The 25770-nt window shown below is 40.9% G+C and overlaps 1 protein-coding gene and 1 long non-coding RNA gene across 7 annotated transcripts in view; one reads left to right on the top strand and one right to left on the bottom strand.

Annotated features, from left to right (window-relative positions):
- Window positions 1-1365: 1365 nt before the first annotated feature.
- On the bottom strand, window positions 1366-13830 carry LOC134357383 (uncharacterized). Its single transcript, XR_010020611.1, has 3 exons — window positions 13796-13830; window positions 1827-1893; window positions 1366-1424 (listed from the first exon to the last, which is right to left on the bottom strand). It is a non-coding gene; the product is annotated as an uncharacterized LOC134357383 (long non-coding RNA).
- Window positions 13831-13969: 139 nt separating this feature from the next.
- Window positions 13970-25770, top strand: part of LOC134357380 (hippocampus abundant transcript-like protein 1) — a 153251-nt gene continuing 141450 nt past the window's right edge. For 2 of the 6 annotated variants that reach the window (XM_063068887.1, XM_063068885.1), the window contains exon 1: window positions 20992-22014. Coding sequence is in view for 1 of the 6 variants with exons in the window: in XM_063068881.1 (XP_062924951.1) it covers window positions 21942-22014 (73 nt within the window). In the remaining 5 variants the exon portion in view is untranslated. The other 4 variants (XM_063068883.1, XM_063068884.1, XM_063068888.1 and 1 more) reach the window with 4 other exon arrangements.

The raw sequence follows: 25770 nt of genomic DNA, 5'->3' as shown, positions 1-25770 counted from the left end.
CTAACTACCATGCTGACCAATTTTGTAAATACAGAACAGAATTAGGGTGATTGAGATTCAAATAGACTTTTTGACTTGGGTAAGTAGATTTGCCAAATAGCAGTTAAGATCATCACAACGGTGTGCAGCTCATTGTTAAAGTAGTAACATTTCTGTTGCTAAATATAAATGCAGCCTTGCATCATATTCAGCAGGAAATGTGCTCCTTAGCTATTTAGATATTGATAAGCATTGTTTAAGGAGTTTTTGTTTCCACATCAGAGTTCCACTCACCCAGAGCTTTCAGTGGAAATTTGACTGTGCTGGTCAGTGCCCTCTGAAGTATATTCAGTCCAATGTGAAAATTCATGCCAGATCTTGACTTGTTCACTTGAATTCCCACTGTATACTTCAGCAATTGCTATGGAGCCCATCGTCATCTGCATTTGAATTCTTATCTGTGCATCAGATCGATCTGTTTCCACCAGAACTGAGTTTGTAAAGTTTACACTGCGTGTATATTGCAACACTGAGTTTGAGATCTTAATATTTTGAATGTTAATTATTTTTCTCTTATTTTATCATGATTTCCTAATACCATGCATCAACCCTGGCTATGAGAGCAAGTGGAAAAAAAACACCCTGCTGAAGATTATTTACATTATTGTGGTGACTCTGGCTTTATGGGTTTCAAAATGCCTTTCCTGTACCGTTGCAGAAATCTCTCTATACGCTAACAGGACAGAACATTAGTTAGTATACTGTATGTTTATATCAGACCATATCACAGCCAGTGGCCATAAAGTGGTTGTTTAGTAAGCAGTCTGTAGCAGGGTCCTGACTTCCTAAATGTGGGCAATGTCTCACAATTAGAGAACTAAAAGTTGATATCACGGAAAGCCTTTGAAAACAGGCACAGGGACTGTGTAATGTGATGAATCTACACTGGATGTTTCAGATGCAGGTGATTCATCCAGTTCATAAACACAAGAGGTTCTGCAAATGCTGAAAATCTGGAGCACAACACACACACACACACACACACACACACACAGTGCTGGATGCTGCCTACCCGTTGTAAAGCTTTTAATGTGAAGCCATCACTAGCCGCACTGATCATCAGCTCATCGGGGACCCACTTTCCTGAGTGACTAGCAACTGCATGACATGAAGACAGCATAGCGCACCCTAGCTGCGAGAGCAGCTCCAAAACCAAAGCTGTTCCAGAAGATATTGAAGAATAAAAAAATGTGGGACTGAGCAGTCCAACATAATTCAGATGCTGAAGAGTAAAGCCTGCATTGGGGTAAAAGTTCATAACATTTTAATGAGTTCTCACTGATATCATTAGACTTACTTGGTTTTCTGTCAGATGGATTTATTATCTTCATATTCTTCATGACATTAAATTCTTGCACTTTATTGGCTTCACCAAAATTGTAAAGCTGAAATATATGACGTTCCTTTTTCATTTACTTCAGTATAAAATGATTAGCAAAGGCAGCACAATTAAAAACTGAAAACCCTGTGTCTAAACACAAAACCCTTCTTTTTTTGGACTCTGCATAACTCCATATTTACATCATTTGCTAACACCTTTATCACGTTCATTAAACTTGAGAACAGTTGACATTTGAGTTCAGTAACTTGTGTTTCTCATTTTATGCTCTCCCTAAACAACTTTTCAACCAATTTGGATTTCTGAGTGCAAGATGAGTATGTCTCTCAACAGTTGCTACCAAGTAATTTGCTTTTGATCTTACTGTGTGGTTCCTGTTGCAGTCAGAGCAGAAGTTTCTTAGAAAAGTTACCTCATGTCGCTTCATAAATCATAAACTGATTCTTACACGGGGTGGGGTGAGGCATCATGTTGTCAGATCTCCTATGATACTCGGGGCTTCAGTGGGAGCAATCCTGTTCCAAGGGAAAAGATAGCAGCACAAATAATCTGCAAAGCAATGACAATCAATAAAAAGAGAACATACTATTGAAATAAATAAAAACTCCCCCAGGCTACTTCAGAGAATCAGTCCTGTGCTGTGGAGTCCAATTAATTGTTGAACTCGGAATCCACCAGGGTCTGATCACAGCATACCCAGGAGCATCAGGTAAACTTGTAAGGACAGCAATTACTACAGAACCTTCCCTGGTGACATGGATGGTTATCTGTCTCCTAGGCAATGTGCAGTAAATAATAATTCTAGCAGGCTTGAAAGCAAAAGGGCAAGGATGATTTTTTTTAAAGAAACGTGAATTAAATAGCTGAAGGCTGGTTGTCTGATCATCAGTGGCAGAAGAAGGTAAATCAATATTCTACGGCAGTTTAGAAGAATCCGATTGAAACATTTCAGTGCCTGTGGGGACATGACAGGGTAGTTGTTGAGGTGTTACCTCCAGTGGGAAAATCTCGACTGAGGGGAAATTGTTATAAGATTAGGTGGGCAGTCATTTAAAATTGATGTGCATAGAAACTACGTCTTGCAGCGGGTGGTTAACCTTTGGAATTCTCTATCCGAGAGGTTGTAGAGGCTAGGTCATCGTGGGTAGATAAGAGGAAGTTGGTACATGTTTAAAGATCTCTGATTTTGAGAAAGATTTCTGAATTGAGGACAGACGAGGAGGTGAGGACAGAAAAGGAGATGATGCCTGAGGCCATGATCACATTGGAATGGTGGGGTAGGCTTGAGAAGCTGAGAGGCCTACATTACTTCTCATGTTCCTCAAAATTATTGAATGCATAGAGTTCTTCTGTCAAATGAAAGTATGAAGGAAACACACAAAGAAACTAAGCATAAAAGTGTACACTTAAACAGTGACTTTATTCTGAAACTGAGAAGATCACAATTTATTCCACAGTAGAATTGCAATGTTTCATACTGAAGTTCAATAATAAATTTTGTTTCAAATTACTGTAAGTCAACTAGAAGTACAAGGGTAAATCCATAACACAGCAGTATTTAAAGCATCTGATTAAGATTAATACTTGCATTAGAACATGGCTTCAGGAATGGAATCAATTCTCCTGCAGGTCACTCAAAAGACTATTTGTCATGTATATTTATAGACTATGAATGCTCACTGTCTATTTTTACATAGATATATTAGAATGAAATTTGAATTTTACTTTCATTTGCACCAGCAGGCAAACACTCCTCATTTCCTTTCCTTTTTCCAGTCTAGGCATTGCAGTCCATCACTCCCTTAATGATGTGCCAGATGAGATCCAATAATGAGTGCAGAGATTCACTCTTTATGGTTGTAGGTCAGTCGGCATATTATTTTGAAATATATATTTCATTGCTTATTGATATCATTGATCCAGATGCAAAAAACACAAACTGATGTGGTTATCAAATATTCTATTTTCAATCCAGCCTATGGCTGATTTATGCATCTCTCTCTAGATTAATTGTACAAATTATAAAACTGTAAAGGATATAACTTGATTACTGTTTCAAACCTCAAGTTAATCTGGGCTAGAATGTACAACTAAATATGGCACACGCAAATAAACCTTATTGACTTCTGCTATTTCGGAGAACTGAATGGCTGACAATAAAATAGAAAGGATAATTCAGCTGTCACCATTTATTCATTGGGAAATTAGTTGCAATAAAATGCCGTACATTTTAAGTATCTCTACCGTCAGATAACAGAATGTCCGCTTTTCTTACACTTGGGTTAACCAAATTAGTTGCATTTGAATTCTATTGCCTCGCAAAGGATGGCTTCCTATTGCAATCACGATGCCCAAATTTTAATTAAGTTAAAATAAATACTTACTGCCATTTATCCAGCTCTATCTCATCCTCAGTTTGAGGAGCAGTGCCGAACTCAAAACACTACCAACACACACAAAATAATGGGTGAACTCAGCAGGCCAGGCAGCATCAATGGAAAGGAGCACAGTCGACATTCTGGGCTGAGTCCCTTCATCAGGTCTGTCCTGCTGAAGGGTCTCAGCCCGAAACGTCAACTGTTTACTGTTTTCCATAGATGCTGCCTGGCCTGCTGAGTTCCTCCATTATTTTGTGTGTGTTGGTAGTGTTTTGAGTTCGGCACTCTTCTTCAAACTGAGGATGAGATAGAGCTGGATAAGTGGCAGTAAGTATTTATTTTAACTTAATTTTGTGTGTGTTGCTTGGATTTCCAGCATCTGCAGATTTTCTCTTGTTTGTCAAAACATTTAACAGATTCTTCTTTCCATAGCTTCTACTGAACTGATTGAGCTCTTCCAGTATTTCTTTTTTGTTTCAGATTCCAGCATCTATTTAATTTCTACTTCTTTCTTTCACCATTCTTCTCTAGCTTTTTCAGCCCCTGCCATGTTCAAAATGTTATAGCCTGATCTAGCCAATTGTTTATTTGCCTCAGGCTTACTGATTTGCTTCATTTTCATTTACGCTCCTTATACTGCAATTTCTGAGCTGGTGCCTATGATTTGTCAATTGTAAGCTAACAGAGTAGAGTTTCTTTTGTTTTCCAGTTGTAAAACTAGCATTGTAGATCATCTATTCATTGTGGGATCTGCTCAATTTCCTTTCCAACGAGGAACATCTGCATTCCATCTGGTGGCAGTAAATTCAAAATCTAGCACAACTTCAGAGAGAATTGCACCTATAGCCTTCTAGCTTGTCTCCCTTTCCTCCCCCACCTTTTTATTCTGGCATCTTCCCCCTTCCTTTCCAGTTCTGATGAAAGGTCTCGGCCCAGGACCTTGACTGCTCATTCACTTTCATAGATGCAGCCTGACTTGTTGAGTTCCTCCAGCATTTTGTGTGTATTGCTCTGGATTTCCTGCATCTGTAGAATCTCTTGTACTTCAGAAAGAATACTGCACTTTCAAACATTGCTGTTTCCAGTCTCAGAAGATTCAATTCTCCCACTAGAAGATAGGCTATAGTATGTTGAATCGAAGAATGATAAAGCACAGAAGAGGATCACTTGGTTCTCTGTGCCAACTTTCAAGGTATTGAAATTATTCATATTTTCCTTTTTTTCTTCCGTGGCTATGCACATTTTACCTATCTTTAATTATACATTATATTCTTTGTGCTGATCATAATGAACTGCAAAGTCAGAGCAAAATAGTGAGATGGTGTTCACGGGTTCCTGGATTGCAAAAACCTAATGATCCAACATCATCTCAGGCAACACATTTCATATCACAACTTAAATAAAAAGACATGTTCCTTATATATGCTCTTATATATTCCGTATAAGACCATAAAACATAGAAGCAGAATTAGGCCATTCGGCCCATTTGGCTGATCCATTTCCCTCTCAACCCCATTCTCCAGGCTTCTACCCGTAACCTTTCACACCTTGATTAATCAAGAACCTATCAACATCCACCTTAAATACACCCAATGACCTGGCAATAAATTCCACAGATTCACCACCCTCTGACTAAAGAAGTTCCTCATCACCTCCACTCTAAATGGATATCCCTCTGTTCTGAGGTTGTGCCCTCTGGTCCTAGACCCCCCCACTATAGGAAACATCCGCTCCACATCTACTCTGTCTAGGCTTTTTCACGTTTGACAAGTTTCAATGAGATTCACTCTCATTCTTCTAAATTCCAGCGAGTGCAGGACCAGAGTCTTCAAACACTCCTCATATGACAAGTCTTTCATACCTGGAATCATTCTCGTGAATCTCTTTTGAACCTTCTCCAATATCAGCACATGCTTTCTTAGATAAGAGGCCTAAAATTGCTCACAATACTCCAAGTAAGGCCTCACCAGTGCCTTACACAGCTTCAGCATCACATCCTTGTTTTTATACTCTAGTCCTCTCAAAATGAATGCTAATGTTACACTACTCACAGGCCTTCCTCACACCGACTCAACCTGGAAGTTAACCTTTAGAAAATCCTGCATGAATACTCCCAAGTCCTTTTACACCTCGGGTTTTTGAATGTTCTCCCCATTTAGAAAATAGTCTATATTTTTATTCCTTCCACCAAATGAATGACCATACACTTCCCAACTCTGTATTCCATCTGCCACTTCTTTGCCCATTCTCCTAATTTATCTAAGATCTTCTGCAGCCTCCCTGATTCCTCAACACTACCTGCCCCACAACCTATCATCTGCAAACTTGGCCAAAAAGCCATCAATTCCACCATGCAAATCATTGACATGCAACATAAAAAGAAGTGGTCCCAACACTGACCTCTGCGGAACACTTCTAATCAGAGGCAGCCAATTAGAAAATGCTACTTTTATTCTGACTCTTTGCCTCTTGCCAATTAGCCAAACCACTATCATACATGCCAGTATCATTCCTGTAATACCATTGGCTCTTGTCTTGTAAAGCAGCCTCATGTGCAGCACCTTGTCAAAGGCCTACTGTAAGTTCAAGTACACAACATCCACTAATTCTCCTTTGTCTGTCCTGCATGTTATTTCCTCAAAGAATTCCAACAGATTTGTCAGGCAAGATTTTCTCGTAAGGAAATCATGCTGACTTTACCCTAAACTTCATCCTTAACAATCAACTCCAACGTTCTCCCAACCACTGAAGTCAGGCTGACTCGTCTATAATTTCATTTCTTCTGCCTCCCTCCCTTATTGAAGAGTGCAGTGACATTTTCAATTTTCCATTCCTCCATAACCATGCCAGAACCTGGAGATTCTTGAAAGATAATCTCGAATGCCTCCATAATCTCTTCAGCCACTTCTTTCAGAACCCCGGCTATAGTCCATCTGATTCAGGTGACTTATTTACCTTTAGACCTTTCAGCTTCCCAAGTACTTTCTCCCTAGTAATAGCAACTGCACTCACTTCTACCCCGTGATTCTCTTGAATTTCCAGCATACTGCTAATATCTTTCACAGTGAAGATTGATGCAAAATACTATTCAGTTCGTGCACCATTTCCTTGTCACCCATTACTACCTCCCCTGTGTCTTCTTCCAACCTTCAATATCTACTCTCACCTCTCTTTTACTCTTTATATATGTGAAAAAAACTTTTGGTATCCTATTTGATCCTACTTGCTTTCATATTTCATCTTTTCCCTCCTTACGGCTTTTTTTAGTTGCCTTCTGTTGTTATTAAAAGCTTCCCAATCCCCTAACTCCCGATTAATTTTTTAATATAAGACTTCTCTTTTGTATTTATGTTGGCTTCGACTTCCCTTATCAGCCACAGTTGTGTCATCCTACTTTTAGGATACTTCTTCTTTTGGATGTACAGGTATCTATCCTGCACCTTCCGAATTGCTCCCAGAAACTGCAGCCATTACTGCTTTGCCATCATCACTGCTAGTCTCCCCTTCCAATCAATTTTTTGCAGTTCTTATCTTATATCTGTGTAATTCTCTTTACTTCACTGTAATACTGATACATTTGACTTTGGTTCCTCTCTCTCAAATTGCCAGGTGAATTCTAACATATAATAATCACTGACTCTTAAAGGTCCCATTACCTTAAGCTCCCAAATCAAATCTGGTTCATAACATAACACCCAATCCAGAATGGCTAACCCCCTAATGGGCTCAACCACAGTCAGCTCTAAAAAAAAATCTCATAGGCATTCTACGAATTCTCTCTCAGATCCAAAATCAGCACTAACTTCATTTTCCCAATCTACCAGCATATTGAAATCCCCCACGACTATTGTAACATTGGCCTTTTGACATACATTTTCTACCTCCCATTTGTAGCCCACATCCTGTCTACTGTTTGGAGGCCTATATATAACTCTCTTCTTTCTTTCTTTTTAAATCTTTTTATTGAATAAGTATACAAAAAGGTAAGCCATATAGGCACTAATACACTGTTAGAATATAATAAAATTACAGAAGATATTAATACAAAAAAATACTACAAACAATGTAATTTAAACATAACGTACCAAGGTAACATAATAGTATACTAATTTTTATATATATATCAATAGAGAAAAGGAAAAAAACCCCCCCCAAAAAAAACCCACCGTGCAACAAACTAAAAGCAAAGCAAAGCAAAGCAATGGGCTAACTTGAAACCAAACAGAGTTAAAAAACTTAAAATCACGTCCTCAATCCCAACCTCCATTAAAAACAGTAAAAAAAAGCAAGAAGGGTATATATTACATTAAATGAAAATATTGAATAAAAGATCTCCAGGTCTGTTCAAATTTAAATGAGGAGTCATAAAGATTGCTTCTAATTTTCTCCAAATTCAAGCATAATATCGTCTCAGAAAACCAAAAAAAGGTAGATGGAGCATTGAGCTCTTTCCAATGTTGTAAGATATATCTTTTCGCCATTAAAGTAAGAAATGCAATCATTCTACGGGCTGAAGGGGAAAGATTACTGGAAATTTTAGGTAGTCCAAAGATAGCAGTAATAGGGTGAGGAGAGATATCTATATTCAATACCTTGGAGATAATATTAAAAATGTCTCTCCAAAAAGTTTCCAGAGTAGGGCAAGACCAAAACATATGAGTTAAAGAGGCTATCTGCCCCGGACATCTATCACAAAAAGGATTAATATGAGAATAAAAGCGCGCTAATTTATCTTTGGACATATGTGCTATAACTCTCATCAGGATCTTTTTAATCTTGCCGTTCCTTAATTCTACCCACAACAACTCTAAATCTTCTGATCCTATATCACCTCATGCAAATGGTTTAAATTCATTTTTTACCATCAGACCCATCCCACCCCCTCTGCCTATCCTTTTGATACAATGTGTATCGTTGGATGTTAAGCTCTCAACTGTGATTTTCTTTCAGTCATGACTCAATGATTCCCACAACATCATATCTACCCTATCATCTGCCTGTCCTTCCTGACAGTCTCACTACACTGTCTCTGCTTGTATACTAACTGCCACATCCTCAGTCCTATTAGTATGGTCCCTTCCCAAATTAATTTAAAACCATCCCCAACAGTTCTAGCAAACCTCCCCACAAGAATATCTGCCCCCCTCAGGTTCAGGTCAACCCATCTGTTTTGTACAGGTCATACCTTCCCCAGAAGAGATCCCAATGATCCAGAAATCTGAAACCCTGACCCCTTCAGCCCCCATTCATCTGCCAAATCATCCTATTCTTTACCTCACTAGTGCGTGGCACAACCGCTAATCTAGAGATTACCTCCTTGGAGGTCCTGCTTTTCAGCTTTCTACCTAGCTCCCTAAATCCTCTCTTCAGGACCTCCTTCCTTTTCCTACCTATGTCATTGGTGCCAATATGTACCAGAGCTTCTGTCTGCTCACACTCCCCTTTTAAAATGCCGTGGACTCAGTCCAAGTTGTCCCTGACCCTGGCACCTGGGAGGCAATGTACACTCTATAATGTCCACAGAATCTCCTGTCTGCTCCTCTGACTATGGAATCCCACATCGCTACTGCACTCCTCTTCTCCTCTTCTGGCCACAGCACTATATATGTGTATGGGTGTCTCTTGCTTTGATTTTGCCAGCTATTTTAAATTTGTCCCATCATCACGAGAAACTAATGCACCCAACCTAGACTAATTGATTCCTTTATTTTGAACTCACTTCTATTGAATCTCTCATTGATTTAATTTTTGTTTATAGAGAACAATCTTAAGAGGAGAGAAAAGTAATGTACTTGGCCAAGCTGTTTGTTGAAGGATGTTGAGATATAACTGACACACTTTGTGGCACATGACGACAAATCAGTTGCTGATAATCTGCCAGGCAATTTGGAGAGGGCTCTGGTTTTGTGGCCTTTTTTTTAAAACCCATCCTACTGAATAAGGTTAGGTAGAGCTGAAAAGAAACAATGAGAGACAAATGCATGAACTGATCAGTGCTCATACTTGCCTAACCATGAAGAACAAATGCTGTGTGTTTATGCCTATGGACAGGGAAATACCAATATATAAAGCATCTTTGCTTCATTTTTGATATAATTAAATGGTATTAATAAAAGTGATTCACTGCATCTCTTCTGTCTATTTGAGGCAAGATAATCTGAATGTCTCCTGTACCAAAATATTTATGTGGTTACAATAAAGACATACTACCCTTGGTGTCCTTTCCACTATTCACTGCAAATGTACTTGACTCTCCATTATGGAGAGAAGCACAACTTGTCAGGCTTACACATGCAGGCTCCTCCCATTCTCCACACAGTGAGTGGAGGCACCTGCCACTTATTTCCAACTCATCACCTGCAGCCAATTTAAACCCTGCTCTCATTCACAATCCTTGTTCACTCAGTGAACCAGCTAGCCTGCACCAGTTGCTCCTAGCCTTCCACGACCTGGTTGTCTTGTTGTGTTAAGTATCTGTTCTCTCTTGTTTTGTAGCCTCTCGTAGGTTATTTTGCAGTTTATTATTAAAGTTATTGTTCACCACTGGAATGCCCCCACTGTTCTGAGTTTGGGCCAAGCCTCCTCTACATTTCCTGACACGTCCATGAATAATGCAAAAACATGGATAATCCAATGGATGTACAATAAAACACTCAAAAGCATCCAGGATTTGTCCTGCTGAAGCATCTCGGCCCGAAATGTCGACTGTACTCTTTTCCACAGATGCTGCATGGCCTGCTGAGTTCCTCCAGCGTTTTATGTGTGTTGCTCGGATTTTGTGGTACTGGTTTCTACTTATTAAAGCACTCAGTCATTATTGCTTGCCTGAAAATTGTTTCCCATGTTACTTTACTCCCCAGCTTCTATAGCATCCTGTATTCATTTTAATAATCAAAGTCATCCAAGATTTTGCAGACAAAATTTACACCACAGGACATTTCAAGATGCAGTACTGCTGTGTAAAAAGCTTCAATTATTTTAAACAATTTATTCACATGTTATCGTACTCCTACTGTAGTCAAAGTGTGAATGTCAACTGTTGCTCTATTACTGTACTCTTATTACCGTATTCCAACTGTACTCAGTATTTTCTGAAGGTTTTTGGGAGGCAGGCACTTAAGGATGCAGGTGCAGGCTTTTAACCAGACACCACAGGTTGTTCCAGGTATGTATAACACCATATGATTAATCTACAAGCTCATAAATCAGCTGCTGGTTAATCAAGAGTCTGTATAGGCATTTCAATAAGCTTCATTCCAATTGGGAAAAGCATAGTCCTAAAATTCAATAGGTTCCTCTTCCTGATAAATGATCACATTTCTCAAATTATTTATTGCAAAACCAAAATATATCAGAGTAGGTTTATTATAACTGATTTATTACAATTTATAGAAATTTTTATGTATTGTACTGTATTGCTGCCTCAAAATAACTAATTTCATGACATATAACAATGACTTATTGTATGACTTTATCATTTTTTGTTTTGCACTGTACTGTCACAGAACAGCAAATTTCATAACATGTCTGTGATAATAAAACTGATTCTAATAAATTGTGTCTTGTTTTACAGCAATAGTACAGTGCAAGACAAAGAAAATTACCATAAGGGACATAAATAAAAATAGTGCAAACCAGGAAGAGCAAGGTAGTGTTCATGGACCAGTCAGAAATCTAATAGTGGAGGGGAAGAAGCTGTTCCTAAAACATTGTTGGTTCTTCATGCTCCTGTGCCTCCTCCCAGACAGCAGCAATGAGAAAAGGGTGTGTCGTGGATGGCAAGGGTCCTAATGATGTTCTTTAAGTACTGTCTTTTGAAGAAGTCCTTTATGCGGGGGAGGTTTCTGAGTGATGGAACTGGCTAAGTGGACAGCCCTCTGCAGCCTCATGTGACCCTACCCACTGGAGTCTCCATACCAAGCTGCAATGCAGCTATTTTGAATGCTGTCCGCCATACATTCATATTAATTTTCAAAGAGTTTTTGGTGACATGATGAATTTCCTCAAACTCCTAATGATGCATAGCTGCTGGTGTGCCTTCTTTGACTTTGCATTAATGTGTTGGGGCCAGGATAGATCCTGAGGTGTTGACATCTAGGAAACTGAAACTACCCACCCTTTCCACTGCTGGCTCCTCAGCGAGGACATACAATGACGTATGTTCAAGGTCTCCTCTTTTTTAAATGAACCTTCACCTAGCTAGCACGATGGCCAGGGTCATTGATTCATTCTTGATTCATCCTTGATTCATCCATTCACACCATTTTTGCTGTTTATAATCTTGAAAAACAGATGAGTGAATTGATATTTTTAATGGCAATGTTTTTATCTACCTAGACTGTGAGTCAGTTGTACCTATAATGTCCTGGCACTGTTTTTATTAACTTTGAGACGATATTACAATGAGATCAATAATTTAACATGATAATGGATTTCATCTAAACGCAGTTCTGACAAAGAGCTACAGAACTAAAATGGCTCTCCTTTCACAGGTGCTTCCTGAATTGCTGTTTTATCTTTTTGTTAATGACACCTACTGTAGATATTGTTTATTGACTTTCAATACTATAAATCCAAACAAACTCCTCTCCAAGCTCCTATATCTCAAACTCAACACCTCCCTTTGCAACTGGATCCTTGACCAACAGACCACAATCAGTAAAGATAAGCACCAGCACCTCCACCACAATTATCTTCAACACCGATGCCCCACAAGGGAGAGTCCTCAGTCCCCTGCTCTACTCTCCACACACTCAAGATCACATGGCCAGATTCTGCTCTAGATCTGTCTACACACTTGAGATGACATTGTGAGCTGAATCTCAAATAATGATGAGTCAGAATACATGAAGGAGATAGAGAGCCTAATGGCATGGTGTCATGACAACAATCTTTTCCTAGGAGCAAACATCACCAGTAGCCTGCCCTGACCTAAGCATGTTGATGCCACAGCCATGGAAGTTCACCACTGCCTCAACTTCCTCAGGAGGCTAAAGGAATTTGACACCACCCCTCTGACCATCACCAACTTTTAACAATGTGCCACAGACATCATCCTATTCTGAGGCATCATGGCTTGATAAGGCAACCTCTCTGCACATGACCGCAAGAAACTGCAGAGTGGTGGACACAACTCAGCACATCACAGGGACCAGCCTCGGTCTACAATTCTCACAGCCTTGGTAAAGTAGCCAGCATAATCAAAAACATCCCCCGGCCAGGTATTCTCTCTTCTTCTCCCCCACCTCAGACTTTCTCTGTTTTTCTGCCCCGCCCCCATGCACTCATCAGGCAGAAGATACAAAACTCTGAAGGTGCTTATCTTCAGGCTCAAGATGCTGACTTGATGTTATAACCATTAAACGGTTCCCAAGTATTGCAACATGGAATTTTGACCTCATTATAACCTTGCACCTTACTGTCTGCCTCCAGCACACTTTCTCCAAAACCTCATTCTGCAACTATTTCTGTTTTACCTTGTACTACCTCAATGTGCTGCTGTAATGAATTGATCTGTAGGAATGGTATTCAAGACTACTTCTTTTAACTGTGCTTTGGTACATGTGACAACAATAAACAAATTTACCAATTTATCATTAGCTTCAAGCAATCTTGAGGAATACAATCTGTTCTACGATCAAGAACTAAGATTTTAAATGGCTGAGAGATAAATTACTTTAAATGTATCCTATCATTTTTGAACGACTGAGTTCTGGAGCATCCGAATAAATAAATAACCTCTGCAGGCATTGCACTTTTGTGGGAAAATATGTGGCAACAGGCAATATAATTCAAAGTAATGAATTAGCTTTACATTAAATTGACAAGACTATTACTTTTCAAATGTAAAACCGTCAACAAAAAAGACAAATAATGTGGCTGCTTACTCTGTAAACTGATCACTATGGGTAATGGCTAAATTATATACAGCTTGTTATATGCAATATAATGAAAAAAAATCATTTTCACACTTCTCTAAAGTATCGCCTCCCCTAACCAACGTGGACATTCTTGGAGGAGAATCAACTAAAATAAATACCTGTGATTCAGTTTTCCTCAAAATGTGATGTTAGTGAAAAACCTTTTCCCAGTTGTTTGTTGCGCAGTAACACTTAGCTATAATGAATGTTGTCATGAACCCTTCCGACCAGCGCAGGGCGCTGGAGAGCGTCGGCTCATGGGCATCTTGGGTGTGTTTTCATTGGAATCCGTTAAGTGACTGGTTTAGTTGTTAAGTTTCCCTTGTGTTTTTCGTGCCGCTTGTTTTTGATTGTAGGTTCTTCGTGCATCCTGCTTTGAGTTTGTTGAATTTTGTTTTTTTATTTTTGATACGCATAAGGGTACCATGCTTTATGCGCTATTTACGTTCGTCATAACTAGCGCTCTTGGCTGAGTCCTGAATTTGGGTTTCAAGTGAACTAACGTTCTGTGTATTCTAGCCCTCGAGTAAGTACGCTCTGAGTCATTTATTATTGCTCTGTTTTGTCCTTCGAATAAGACTTCATCGTCACTTTCTGCATTCGAGTCGCGAATTTACTCTGGCTTTTATTTTGCCCGAAGATCTCATGACAAATACGAGAATGTCCATAAATTGAACGGAATATTTGGAATGATTTTTACTTGGGTTACATCAAAAGTACCGCATTCATGAGGAAGGATGCAGTTACGTAACAAAGGGGTTAAGTCTTTCGATATTGTAATGATCTCAAGTTCTGAGTTTCTTGTACTTCTGCGAGTAATATTTTTCTGATGTGAGTTTTTATATTTTGAGCTATCAGTTTTTGCTGATCTGCAATTTTCTAATTATATTTTATACCCGTATTAATAACTAATATTATAAAACGCTAGTCATTGTACCTTGTTTGCAATAATTATTAAAACACTTCTCAACCTGCCTTCAAGATCAGAAAACGTATTGATGATCAAGTTTTATTTATTAATGGTAGCTATTTATTTGATTTGTGCAGCAAATAGTCACATTGACTTGGCAGGACTTCTGGTAACCTCAATACACTAATTCTCAGTTGCAAGTACACAATGGAATTGTGTGTGTTACTGCCAGAGGTTCTGTTCAGAACCACCGATATTCACTGAATAAGTCAATAACTGGATTTGCTATCGATTAGACTGAGGAAATCATCACTCGGATTTGTAACCAGGATAAGATGGGTGGGGATGGAAAACCATAAATAACAGTATATAAATAAAAGTCAGTTCTGTAATTATGTCTTAAAGATTTTCTGTTGTTACTGCAATGTCTGTCGTTAATTTACATTTGCACTTTATATGGCTCATCTCCCTTTATTTTTAAATAGCCTCTTTTCTCAGTCAAATCCAACTCCTTTATCTTTGATTGTCCCCTCTCTTCAGTATTCAGGTTATCCTGTGAAATCCACATCATTGCTGTTCCCCAACCAACTCTGTAGCCTAGCAATAATTAATGGATTCCCCCTTCCCCCTTCCCCCTGGGCCTCCTATCCCATGATCCTCTCATATCCCTTTTGCCAATCACCTGTCCAACTCTTGGCTCCATCCATCCCTCTCCTGTCTTCTCCTATCATTTTTGATCTCCCCCTCCCCCTCCCCCTCCCACTTTCAAATCTCTTACTAGCTCTTCTTTCAGTTAGTCCTGAGAAGGGTCTCGGCCTGAAACGTCGACTGTACCTCTTCCTAGAGATGCTGCCTGGCCTGCTGTGTTTACCAGCAACTTTTATGTGTGTTGCAATAATTAATGGAACCACTTTGCACCCAGCCTGTGGAATTCTCTGGCCAATGAAGCAGTGGAGGCTACCTCAGTAAATATAGTTAAGACAAGGTTGGATAGATTTTTGCATTGTAGGGGAATTAAGGGTTATGGGAAAAAGGGAGGTAGGTGGAGATGAGTCTGTGGCCAGATCAGCCATGATCTTAGTGATGGAGCAGGCTGTTTGCCAAATGTCCTCCTCCTACTCCTGTTTCTTGTGTTCACTTTATTTCACAGAATTGTATCTAATTCTAAAGGCCAAAGGTTCCTTGTTCAAGTAGAGAAGGGGCATATCTTTCAGCTCACTCGTGCTTCGAAGTCTTATTATGTGACAACCGTTGTGTTAGTCAGGTGCTTCCTCGTATCTGAGGAATTGTTAATTATAATTTATGTTGACAAAATTGCCAGTCTTTTCATGTGACAATTTAATTTTTAAAAACCTGTTCCATTCTTTGCAAGTTACGTTCTGATTTTTAAAAGTTTCAGCCTCTTTTTCACATCTCTTAGCACCCTAGTGGGGCTATTATTTAGGAGACAGAGACCATGGTTTAGTTTATGGAAGGCAAGGGCTCAGATTTATGAATGATCCTTGCTTCTGACCTACATCTTCAGGGATCTATAAATTTCCTACATGTTACCTTGCCATTCCCCTCCCTCCACCTTGTGTACCCACAAAAAAGACAAGTTTTGTCAGTATGGTCCTTTCAGGTGGCACTTTCTCATAGATTGGTACTAAAAGCCTAAGTATGTAATATTTTAAAAGTACTTACCAAATATCAAATCACTTAATGTAACTTCGCTGTCCTGGTTACAGTGGGATCTGCTGAACTCATAGATATCCTATTCTTGTAATTCAAAACAAGTTAGTTAAATGTAAAGGCAAGACATTCAACGCAACTTGAAGTCTAACTTTTCATAGCGTGATACGAAGGTGTGGGAGCCTCCATCGCACGGCTGTTCATCTTTTACCTCACATTAGCTCCAAGTCAAAGTTACTGAAATGAAAAAGTGCTGCAAAAGCCTTGGGAGTAGATGTAGATCAAGACTTGCTAATATGTACAGTGCTGCACTTGTCAACATGGAGTGGAGAGTGGATTTGTAAACCTGGTGGCAGGAAAGGATGTTGGGAATGATGATGGTGAAGTGCTACAGGATGGGTATGGGACAGGTGGCAGAGGAGGGACAGGGGATGGCACAGGTACAGACACAACCAGCCTTGAGACAGCAGGCAAGTTAATTTGATTCCAAACAGTTGGTTTACTGATCATTACAGAATATCTCTTTGCTGCTTCCCACTTCCTCCCCTCTCCCTTCCCCCGTTCCCTCCTTCCTACTCGGTCCACGATAGAGACCCATGTCAGAATCGGGTTTATCATCAGTCAATGTCATGAATTTTTTTTGGTGGCTACAGTGCAATACTTAAATTACTGCAGTATGGTGCGAAGCCTTGGGCAGCCTAGCTATCTATATCTAAGCCGTTTGCACAAATCTATAAATACTTTGAATAAAAATGATATTATTGTACAAAGCTGAAACATTAGCAATACAATAAGGACATTCACACCTTTCACTAGTTCTTCATTCGTTTATTAAGAATGATCTATTATCTACAATTGCAACTTTTTGACCAGAATGAACACAATGGGTCCGTTTAGTCCTTGCCAGCTCTCAACATAATCTAATTTCCCAGTACCATGTAAGTTATTTGCTCAGGCCCGTAAACTCTTTGTTTTGTCACATAGCGGAGGCTCTCCGTTGGTCAGAGTTGACTATGGATATTGTGTCCTAGCTGTCTACGTGATCTGCAAGCCAGAGCAATAAGATGTGGAGAGCAAGCTGTTGCCCCTTCAGCAGGCTCCCCCTCTCCACGCAGCTGATGAATCCAAGGGAAGGGCAGAGACTGATACAGTTTGGCACCAGAAGCATCGGAGGAGTTGCCAGTCGGAGATGTAGGACTGCCTTGGCGAATTCAGCTCCTGATTCTTTTTCCTCTCTTTATTGCCGAAGCTTTCCCCTTGAGTGGGCATAACTGCAAGGCAGTGAAGGTTTGAGGTCAGAGTTTTCCTTCTGGATGAGCTGCCATCCACAGCTGACAAGCCCACCTGCCCAAAGTGACTGGTTTTAAGGTACCAGTAACCTGCCTTTGCACCTTCTGTCAGTAGAAACTGTTCTGCTGGGTTTAGTAGCTAAGCCACACGTGAAGACCAGGAGATGGACTTGATTGTTGGAGGCTATTTGAGATGCACACCATTGGGAGCATTTAATAGGTAGTGGGAAATTATCCCCATTACCTCCATTAGCTATGACAACCTTGAAGAACTTGTCACTTACATACACTTAATATAATTTCCAGAAGCCAATCAACCCACCACCAGCGCTGTTTTGGGATTTTAAAGGCAGAGCAACCAGCGAAAGCTCACATGGTCACAAGGAGAAAGAGCAGATTCCACATTGGCAGCACTGGAGGTTGGTTATCTAATGAAGTTGTGAGACAGCAAGACCACTGCTCTCTCACTGAAGTTTAAATGATTAAGATCTTTTGATTGCTTGATTCTACCTTGAGACAATTCTAGCAACAGGAATTCTGCAAATGCTGGAAATTCAAGCAACACACATCAAAGTTGCTGGTGAACGCAGCAGGCCAGGCAGCATCTCTAGGAAGAGGTGCAGTTCTACCTTGAGACAATTCTATCTTGATTTCATTTTTGTGTAAAGATTGTTATGCAATTGGGTATCATATTGAAAAGGTGACATGAAACTGCAGGTGCTGGAATCTGGAGAAAAAGATAAACTGCTGAAGGAACTTGGCAGGTAAGTCAGCACCTGCTCGAGACAGAGCTGATTAAGATTCAGTGTCTGGACCGGGTGTGTAGACAGTAGATAACTATATGGATATGGAGAAGTGAGGGGCAGGGATGAGACAGATGCTGGTAATTTATAAGTGGAACCAAATGAGGAAAGGGGAAATGATGGACAACATGGGTTTGGTTAAACATCCCAGGGATCCTTGCCTCTTGGCTTCTTAGTGGGTTGGACCAAGCTTTATTGTGGGCAGCCTTTCAAAGTTTGGTGTCATTAATTTCTTTATCTTCTGAGTGCAGAAGGACATAAGCTGCTGTAGGTCAGAAGCCAGTATCACTGACCTCCTGCTCAGTTGCTGATCCCTGAATCAATTCTGGAACATGCTGAGATAAGAAACCAGATGCACATTACAGATTTGAATGAGAGTAACTCACTGCCGTTAAAGAGATAAATTTAGTCAACACATATCTATTACAAGCCATGGATGAAGGTGGGGCTAAAGGATAAAGAAGGCAACATGTGCCTGGAGGTTGGGGAGGTCCTAAATGAATACTTTGCTTCAGTATTCACAAGTGAAAAGAACCTTGATCAGGGTGAGGTCGAAATAGAACAGGCCTTTGTGCTGGACGATGTGGAGATTAAGGAAGAAGTGTTGGATCTTCTTAAAAACATCAAGATTGATAAGTCCCCAGGGCCGGACGTGATATACTCCAGGTTGCTGTGGGAAGTGAGAGAAGAGATCGCTGGAGCAGTAGCTATGATCTTTGAATCCTCTTTGGCTGCAGGGGAGGTGCTGGAGGATTGGAGAATGGCAAATGTAGTTCCCTTGTTTAAAAATGGTAATAGGGAGAATCCTGGAAACTATAGACCAGTGAGTATTATGTCAGTGGTCTGCAGACTACTGGAAAGGATTCTTAAGAATAGGATCTATGAGCACTTGGAGAAGTACAGTCTACTAAAGGATAGTCAACATGGCATTGTGAAGGGAAGGTCGTGCCTCACGAGCCTAATTGAGTTTTTTGAAGAGGTAACAAAAGAAATTGAGGGTAGGGCGGTAGATGTGGTCTACATGGATTTTAGCAAGGCATTTGACAAGGTCCCCCACGAGAGACTCATCCAGAAAGTCATGAGGCATGGGACCAGTGGAACCTTGGTTGTTTGGATAAACAATTGGCTTAAAGGAAGAAAACAGAGGGTAGTAGTGGAAGGAAAGTATTCTGCCTGGAGGTCAGTGACTAGTGGAGTGCCACAAGGATCTGTCCTGGGACCCCTGCTGTTTGTGATTTTTATAAATGACCTGGGTGAAGAGGCGGAAGGATGGGTGAGTAAGTTTGTGGATGACATGAAGATTGGAGGCATTATGGATGGAGCTGTAGGTTGTCAAAGCTTACAAGAGGATATAGACAGGATGCAGAGTTGGGCAGAAAAGTGGCAGATGGAGTTCAATCCGGATAAGTGTGAGGTGATGCCTTTTGGAAGGACAAACCAGAAGGCTGAATACAGGGTTAGTGGTCGGTTACTTAAGAGTGTGGATGAGCAGAGGAACCTTGGGGTTCAAATCCATACATCCCTCAAGGTCACTGCAGAGGTTGATAGGATAGTTAGGAAGGCCTATGGGATGCTAGGCTTCATTAATAGGGGGATTGAGTTCAAGAATAGAGAGGTCATGTTGCAACTCTACAAATCTTTGGTGAGACCACACTTAGAGTATTGTGTTCAGTTCTGGTCACCTTATTATAGGAAGGATATGGAAGCTATGGAGAGGGTGCAGAGGAGATTTACCAGGATGTTGCCTGGATTGGAACACATAGAACATAATTTCTTCCCAGTTTAACTAACAACAAATACTAATTTTTGCCTTGCATTTAATCCCAAATCTCCACACATTTTGTCTTAATTTGACTTTTATGTGGAATTTTTTCAAATGACTTTTGAAACTTTTCAACATGGTGCAATCTGTTTAGAATATTACTTCTACAAACAAAGTTATAAAGGGGTTGGTCAGACAGGATTTCTTTCTGAATCTGTACTGGTCTGCTCTCCTATCAATGCCTCAGGCACAATCTTCAGATTTTAGCCTGATAATAGGCATAAATAACATATTTACAGATGTCTGTTTTCTTGCTTTTTAACAAAATGGGCACAAAATCAACCCACTTCCAATCTACCTGCACTATCTAATAACAAATTATTTATCTTCACTTTCCAGACACACTTGTTCAGATACAGTACACGTTCCGATTTCATCTTCACAGACTTGAGGACGTGCTGGGATTAAAATAATCCAGTCAGGACCACAGATAACACACAGGGAAGTAATTATCTGTTTTGCTTGATACAGATTGTTTTGAGTTTGTAGAATTCACTGAATAAAATATTTTACAACTCTGCATTTTTCATTCAAAAATATTTGTCTCATTAGTTCTGATTTTTTTTCAAACACAATGATTACTGAACATACAAAAGAATTCCATTGAATCTTTAAGTGAATATATATTGATTGCATTGTACAAATTCTATAATGAAGAAATGTTGCTCTTTGTGCTTCATCCCTGGGATCAGATGAAATATCTGTTCATCCTTTGAACTCTAATAAGATAAATTGAAAATGCTGTCAAGACCTAAGACTGGCAGCACTTCTGGAGAAAGAAATATTCTGGGTTGACAACATTGAAGGTAAACCGGGAACTAAATTTAAAAGCTTGTGCAGAGAAGGGGAGAATAAAATCATTTCTAAGGAAGTCGTTGACATTAAATGTTCATCAAAAATGCTACAAGTGCTGAAAATATGAAATTTAAAAAGTGCTGGAATATCTCAGCTGGTCAAGCAGCATATGTGGAAAGTGAAATAGTCAACATCTTGGGACGAAGACCCTTCACTAGTCTGACATGTCCAGTTGTCCAGCATTTTTGTGTTTCCAGATGCAGGAATGATATTAAGATGCATGGTGTTAGGGTGTATTCCGGAGTCGCGTGGATGCAGCAGATACTTATTCAAACAAAAAGCAGTCTGCAGTTCTTACTGTAAATGCAGCTAAATTCAGGACGCTTGCAATTAGCCTTCAATTCTTATTGTAGATTGCAAGCTGTAAATAAACTGGGATTGTGTTAATTGGCTTGCATTAAGCAGGCAACATGGCTAAGTTATTTGCACCATTGTGACTTAAATTCAAACTGACAGACCAGACAGATGTTGACACTTAGCATATAAAACCTGGTCACAAGTATCAGTAATCAATAGTTTTGTGTAGTTACAATATTTGTGTACTCAGAAACAACCTTGACAGCATTAATTTTGGGCGTCTAGCTCTGTCATCAAAAGTTCTTAGAATATTTGTGTTAATTAGTTTCTCACTGAGCATTTGGGCCTTCCGAGGTGTCCTATCAATTACAACATGCTAACACGAAGTTATCTCAAAGGGGCTATTTATCAACCCAAAGTATTGAAGTGTCACCCAAAAAATGTCATTGTAACCTTTGAAATTGTATTGCATCACCTACTGTTACCTTTGATTTTAAGGGTATAAAAAATGTGATGTACCTTTTGCGTTGGGGAGCCGCCACCAAGAGTGTCTTCAGAATGATGCCTGCTTGTACTGAATAAAGACTTCTATATCCGCAAACACGAGGAAATCTGCAGATGCTGGAAATTCAGGCAACACATACAAAATGCTGGTGCAATGCAGCAGGCCAGGCAGCATCTCTAAGAAGAGGTACAGTCGACGTTTCGGGCCGAGACCCTTCGGCAGGACTAACTGAAAGAAGAGCTAGTAAGAGATTTGAAAGTGTGGGGGGGGGGTGAAGGAGAGATCTGAAATGATAGGAGAAGACAGGAGGGTTGAAGCCAAGAGCTGGGAAGTTGATTGGCAAAAGGGATACAAGGCTGGAGAAGGGAGAAGACCATGGGACTTCGAGATCACCAGTTTCAGTGTTTCTCCAGTTACCTTGATCATAGTCATACATGTGGTATCCAGGGTGACTTAGTTGTTTGGATTCAGATTGACTTGCCCATAGAAGACAGAGGGTAGTGGTCAATTGGGACTTATTCTTATATAATGTGTGTTCTATGTATAAATCAGGGGTCTCCAACTTATTTTGCACTGCGGACCAATTTAATATTGACAATATTCTTGCGGACCGGCCGACCAGGTAAGGGCGGGGGGGGGGGAGTGTGTAGGGTTGCCAACTGACGAGTAGCGGTCACATAAGTTTTTACGCAAAGAAAGACTTCAATGACCATGAAGCCATGCGCGGGCGCCAGTGCGCATGCGTATACGTGCCGATTTTTTTTTCCCCGCAAATCGTTTTTGGCGATTCTGTTGGGCGGGGGGGGGTGTTAATCACGACCGGAATATAGGTGATAAGTGGCTAATACACTCAATTTCGTTTCTAAAAGGGTTTATCTAACGAATTTAATATTAAACACAGCGCATATTTTCCTTGCTTGAGTATAGTGACAAGTCAATTATCGGGGAGGACGGGAGCTTGAAGTAAGTGTTGAATGAACTTCCAGTAGAAGTGGTAGAGGCAGGTTCAATATTATCATTTGAAGAAAAATTGAATAGCTATATGGACAGGAACGGAATGGAGGGTTATGGGCTGAGTGCAGGTTGGTGGGGCTAGGTGAGAATAGCGCTCGACATGGACTAGAAGGGCCGAGATGGCCTTCCATGCTGTAATTGTTGTATGCTTATATGAGTAAGTCAATAGCATCATAACATTTTAAGTAACATTTGGATACTAAACACACAGCACATATTTTCCCCGTATGAACATATAAAATCATTGCAATACACCAATATATCTGAATCAGTGGGAGCTCTGGGCTTGTTTTCCTGCAACAAGACGGTCTCATCGAGGGGTGATGGGAGACAGCGATACTCGAAGGGGGTTCCTTAAGTCCAGTCTATTCCGCAATTTAATTTTCGTTGCATTCATTGCAGAAAACCACGCTTCGCAGAGATATGTTAGAAATGGAAGCAACATTTTCAGTGCTTTCGTGGCTATTTCAGGATATTCAGCTTTGACTTTGATCCGGAATGCCAGCAGAGATGTTATGTTAAACATACTTTTCAGCCCACCGTCATTTGCAAGCTCGAGGAGTTGATCTCCTTCCCGCGCTGACACGGATGACACGCGGGTAATGACCTCATATGGGTAATGGTGCAACAGTGGGTGTGACAGGGAATGAGGAAAGGTGCAGCTGACTCATCGCCAAATCATATCGTTTCCTCACAGCCCGGTACTGGTCCGCGGCCCGATGGTTGGAGACTGCTAGTATAAATAACCTGGAAGAAAATGTACATGGGTATTCACAGGTGATACAAAGATTGGCAGTGTTGTGGATAACATAGAAGTTTGCCAAAAGTACAGCAGGATGTAGATCAGTTGCTGACATAAGTAGAGAAATATCAGATGGTATTTAGTTTGGCCAAATGTGAAATGTATTTTGGGAGAACAAATATAAAGAGCAGTACACAGTTAATGGCAAGACCCTTTAGAGTACTGACGTACAGAGGAATCTTGGACTTGGATCCCATAGGTCTCTGAAAGCAACTGCTCAGATTGATAGGGCAATAAAGCTTATTAGTTAAAGCATTAAGTTCAAAAGTCAGGAAATTATGACACAGCATTATAAAGCTCTAGTTGGGCTGCGTGTGGAGTATTGCATACAGTTCTGACCTGGAGGCTTTGGAGTGAGTACAGAAGAGGTTTACCAGGATACTGCATGGTTTAGAGGGTATGCAGTGATGTTGGACCAACTTAGGTTTTTTTTGTTTCTGGAGCAACAGACACTGAAGAGAAATCTGCTATAGGTTTAAGAATATTATGAGAGGCATAGATAGACCCGACAGCCAGTATGTTTTCCTCAGAGTTGAAATCCCTAATTCTAGAGAGCGTATTCTATACCTGAGGTAAAGAGCAAGTTCAAAGCAGACAACGGGAATTCTGTAGATGCTGGAAATTCAAGCAACACACATAAAAGTTGCTGGTGAATGCAGCAGGCCAGGCAGCATCTCTAGGAAGAGGTACAGTCGACGTTTCAGGCCGAGACCCTTCGTCAGGACTAACTGAAGGAAGAGTTAGTAAGAGATTTGAGAGGGGGAGGGGGAGATCCAAAATGATAGGAGAAGACTGGAGGGGGAGGGATGGAGCCAAGAGCTGGACAGGTGATTGACAAAGGGAATATGAGAGGATCATGGGACAGGAGGTCCGGGGAGAAAGACAAGGTGGGGGGGGGGAACCAGAGGATGGGCAAGGGGTATATTCAGAGGGACAGAGGGAGAAAAAGGAGAGTGAGAGAAAGAATGTGTGTATAAAAGTAAGTAACAGATGGGGTACGAGGGGGAGGTGGGGCATTAGCGGAAGTTAGAGAAGTCGATGTTCATGCCATCAGGTTGGAGGCTACCCAGACGGAATATAAGGTGTTGTTCCTCCAACCTGAGTGTGGCTTCATCTTTACAGTAGAGGAGGCCGTGGATAGACATGTCAGAATGGGAATGGGATGTGGATGTGTGGCCACTGGGAGATCCTGCTTTCTCTGGTGGACAGAGCGTAGGTGTTCAGCAAAGCGGTCTCCCAGTCTGCGTCGGGTCCGTCTGCGTAGCCTCCAACCTGATGGCATGAACATTGACTTCTCTAACTTCCACTAATACCCCACCTCCCCCTCATACCCCATCCATTCTCCCTCTGTCCCTCTGACTATACCCCTTGCCCATCCTCTGGTTCCCCCCCCCCTGTCTTTCTCCCCGGACCTCCTGTCCCATAATCCTCTCATATCCCCTTTGTAGAACAAGTGCTACACATGCCCTTACACTTCCTCCCTTACCACCATTCAGGGCCCCAGACAGTCCTTCCAGGTGAGGTGACACTTCACCTGTGAGTCGGCTGGGGTGATATACTGCGTCCGGTAATCCCGATGTTGTCTTTTATCTATTAGCGAGACCTGACGCAGACTGGGAGACTGCTTTGCAGAACACCTACTCTCTGTCCGCCAGAGAAAGCAGGATCTCCCAGTGGCCACACATTTTAATTCCACATCCCAATCCCATTCTGACATGTCTATCCACGGCCTCCTCTACTGTAAAGATGAAGCCACACTCAGGTTGGAGGAACAACACCTTATATTCTGTCTAGGTAGCCTCCAACCTGATGACATGAACATTGACTTCTCTAACTTCCGCTAATGCCCCGCCTCCCCCTCGTACCCTATCCGCTCTCCCTCTGACTATACCCCTTGCCCATCCTCTGATTCTCCCCCCCCCCCGTCTTTCTCCCCGGGCCTTCTGTCTCATGATCCTCTCATATCCCCTTTGCCAATCACCTGTCCAGCTCTTGGCTCCATCCCTCCCCTTCCTGTCTTCTCCTATCATTTTGGATCTCCTCCTCCCCCTCCCACTTTCAAATCCCTTACTCACTCTTCCTTCAGTTAGTCCTGACGAAGGGTCTCGGCCTGAATCGTTGACTGT

The sequence above is a fragment of the Mobula hypostoma genome, chromosome 16 (assembly GCF_963921235.1).
Source record: "Mobula hypostoma chromosome 16, sMobHyp1.1, whole genome shotgun sequence".
Classification (NCBI taxonomy): Eukaryota; Metazoa; Chordata; class Chondrichthyes; order Myliobatiformes; family Myliobatidae; genus Mobula; species Mobula hypostoma.
The sequence above is the reverse complement of the archived record's forward strand: the minus strand, read 5'-3'. Positions and strand labels throughout refer to the sequence as shown.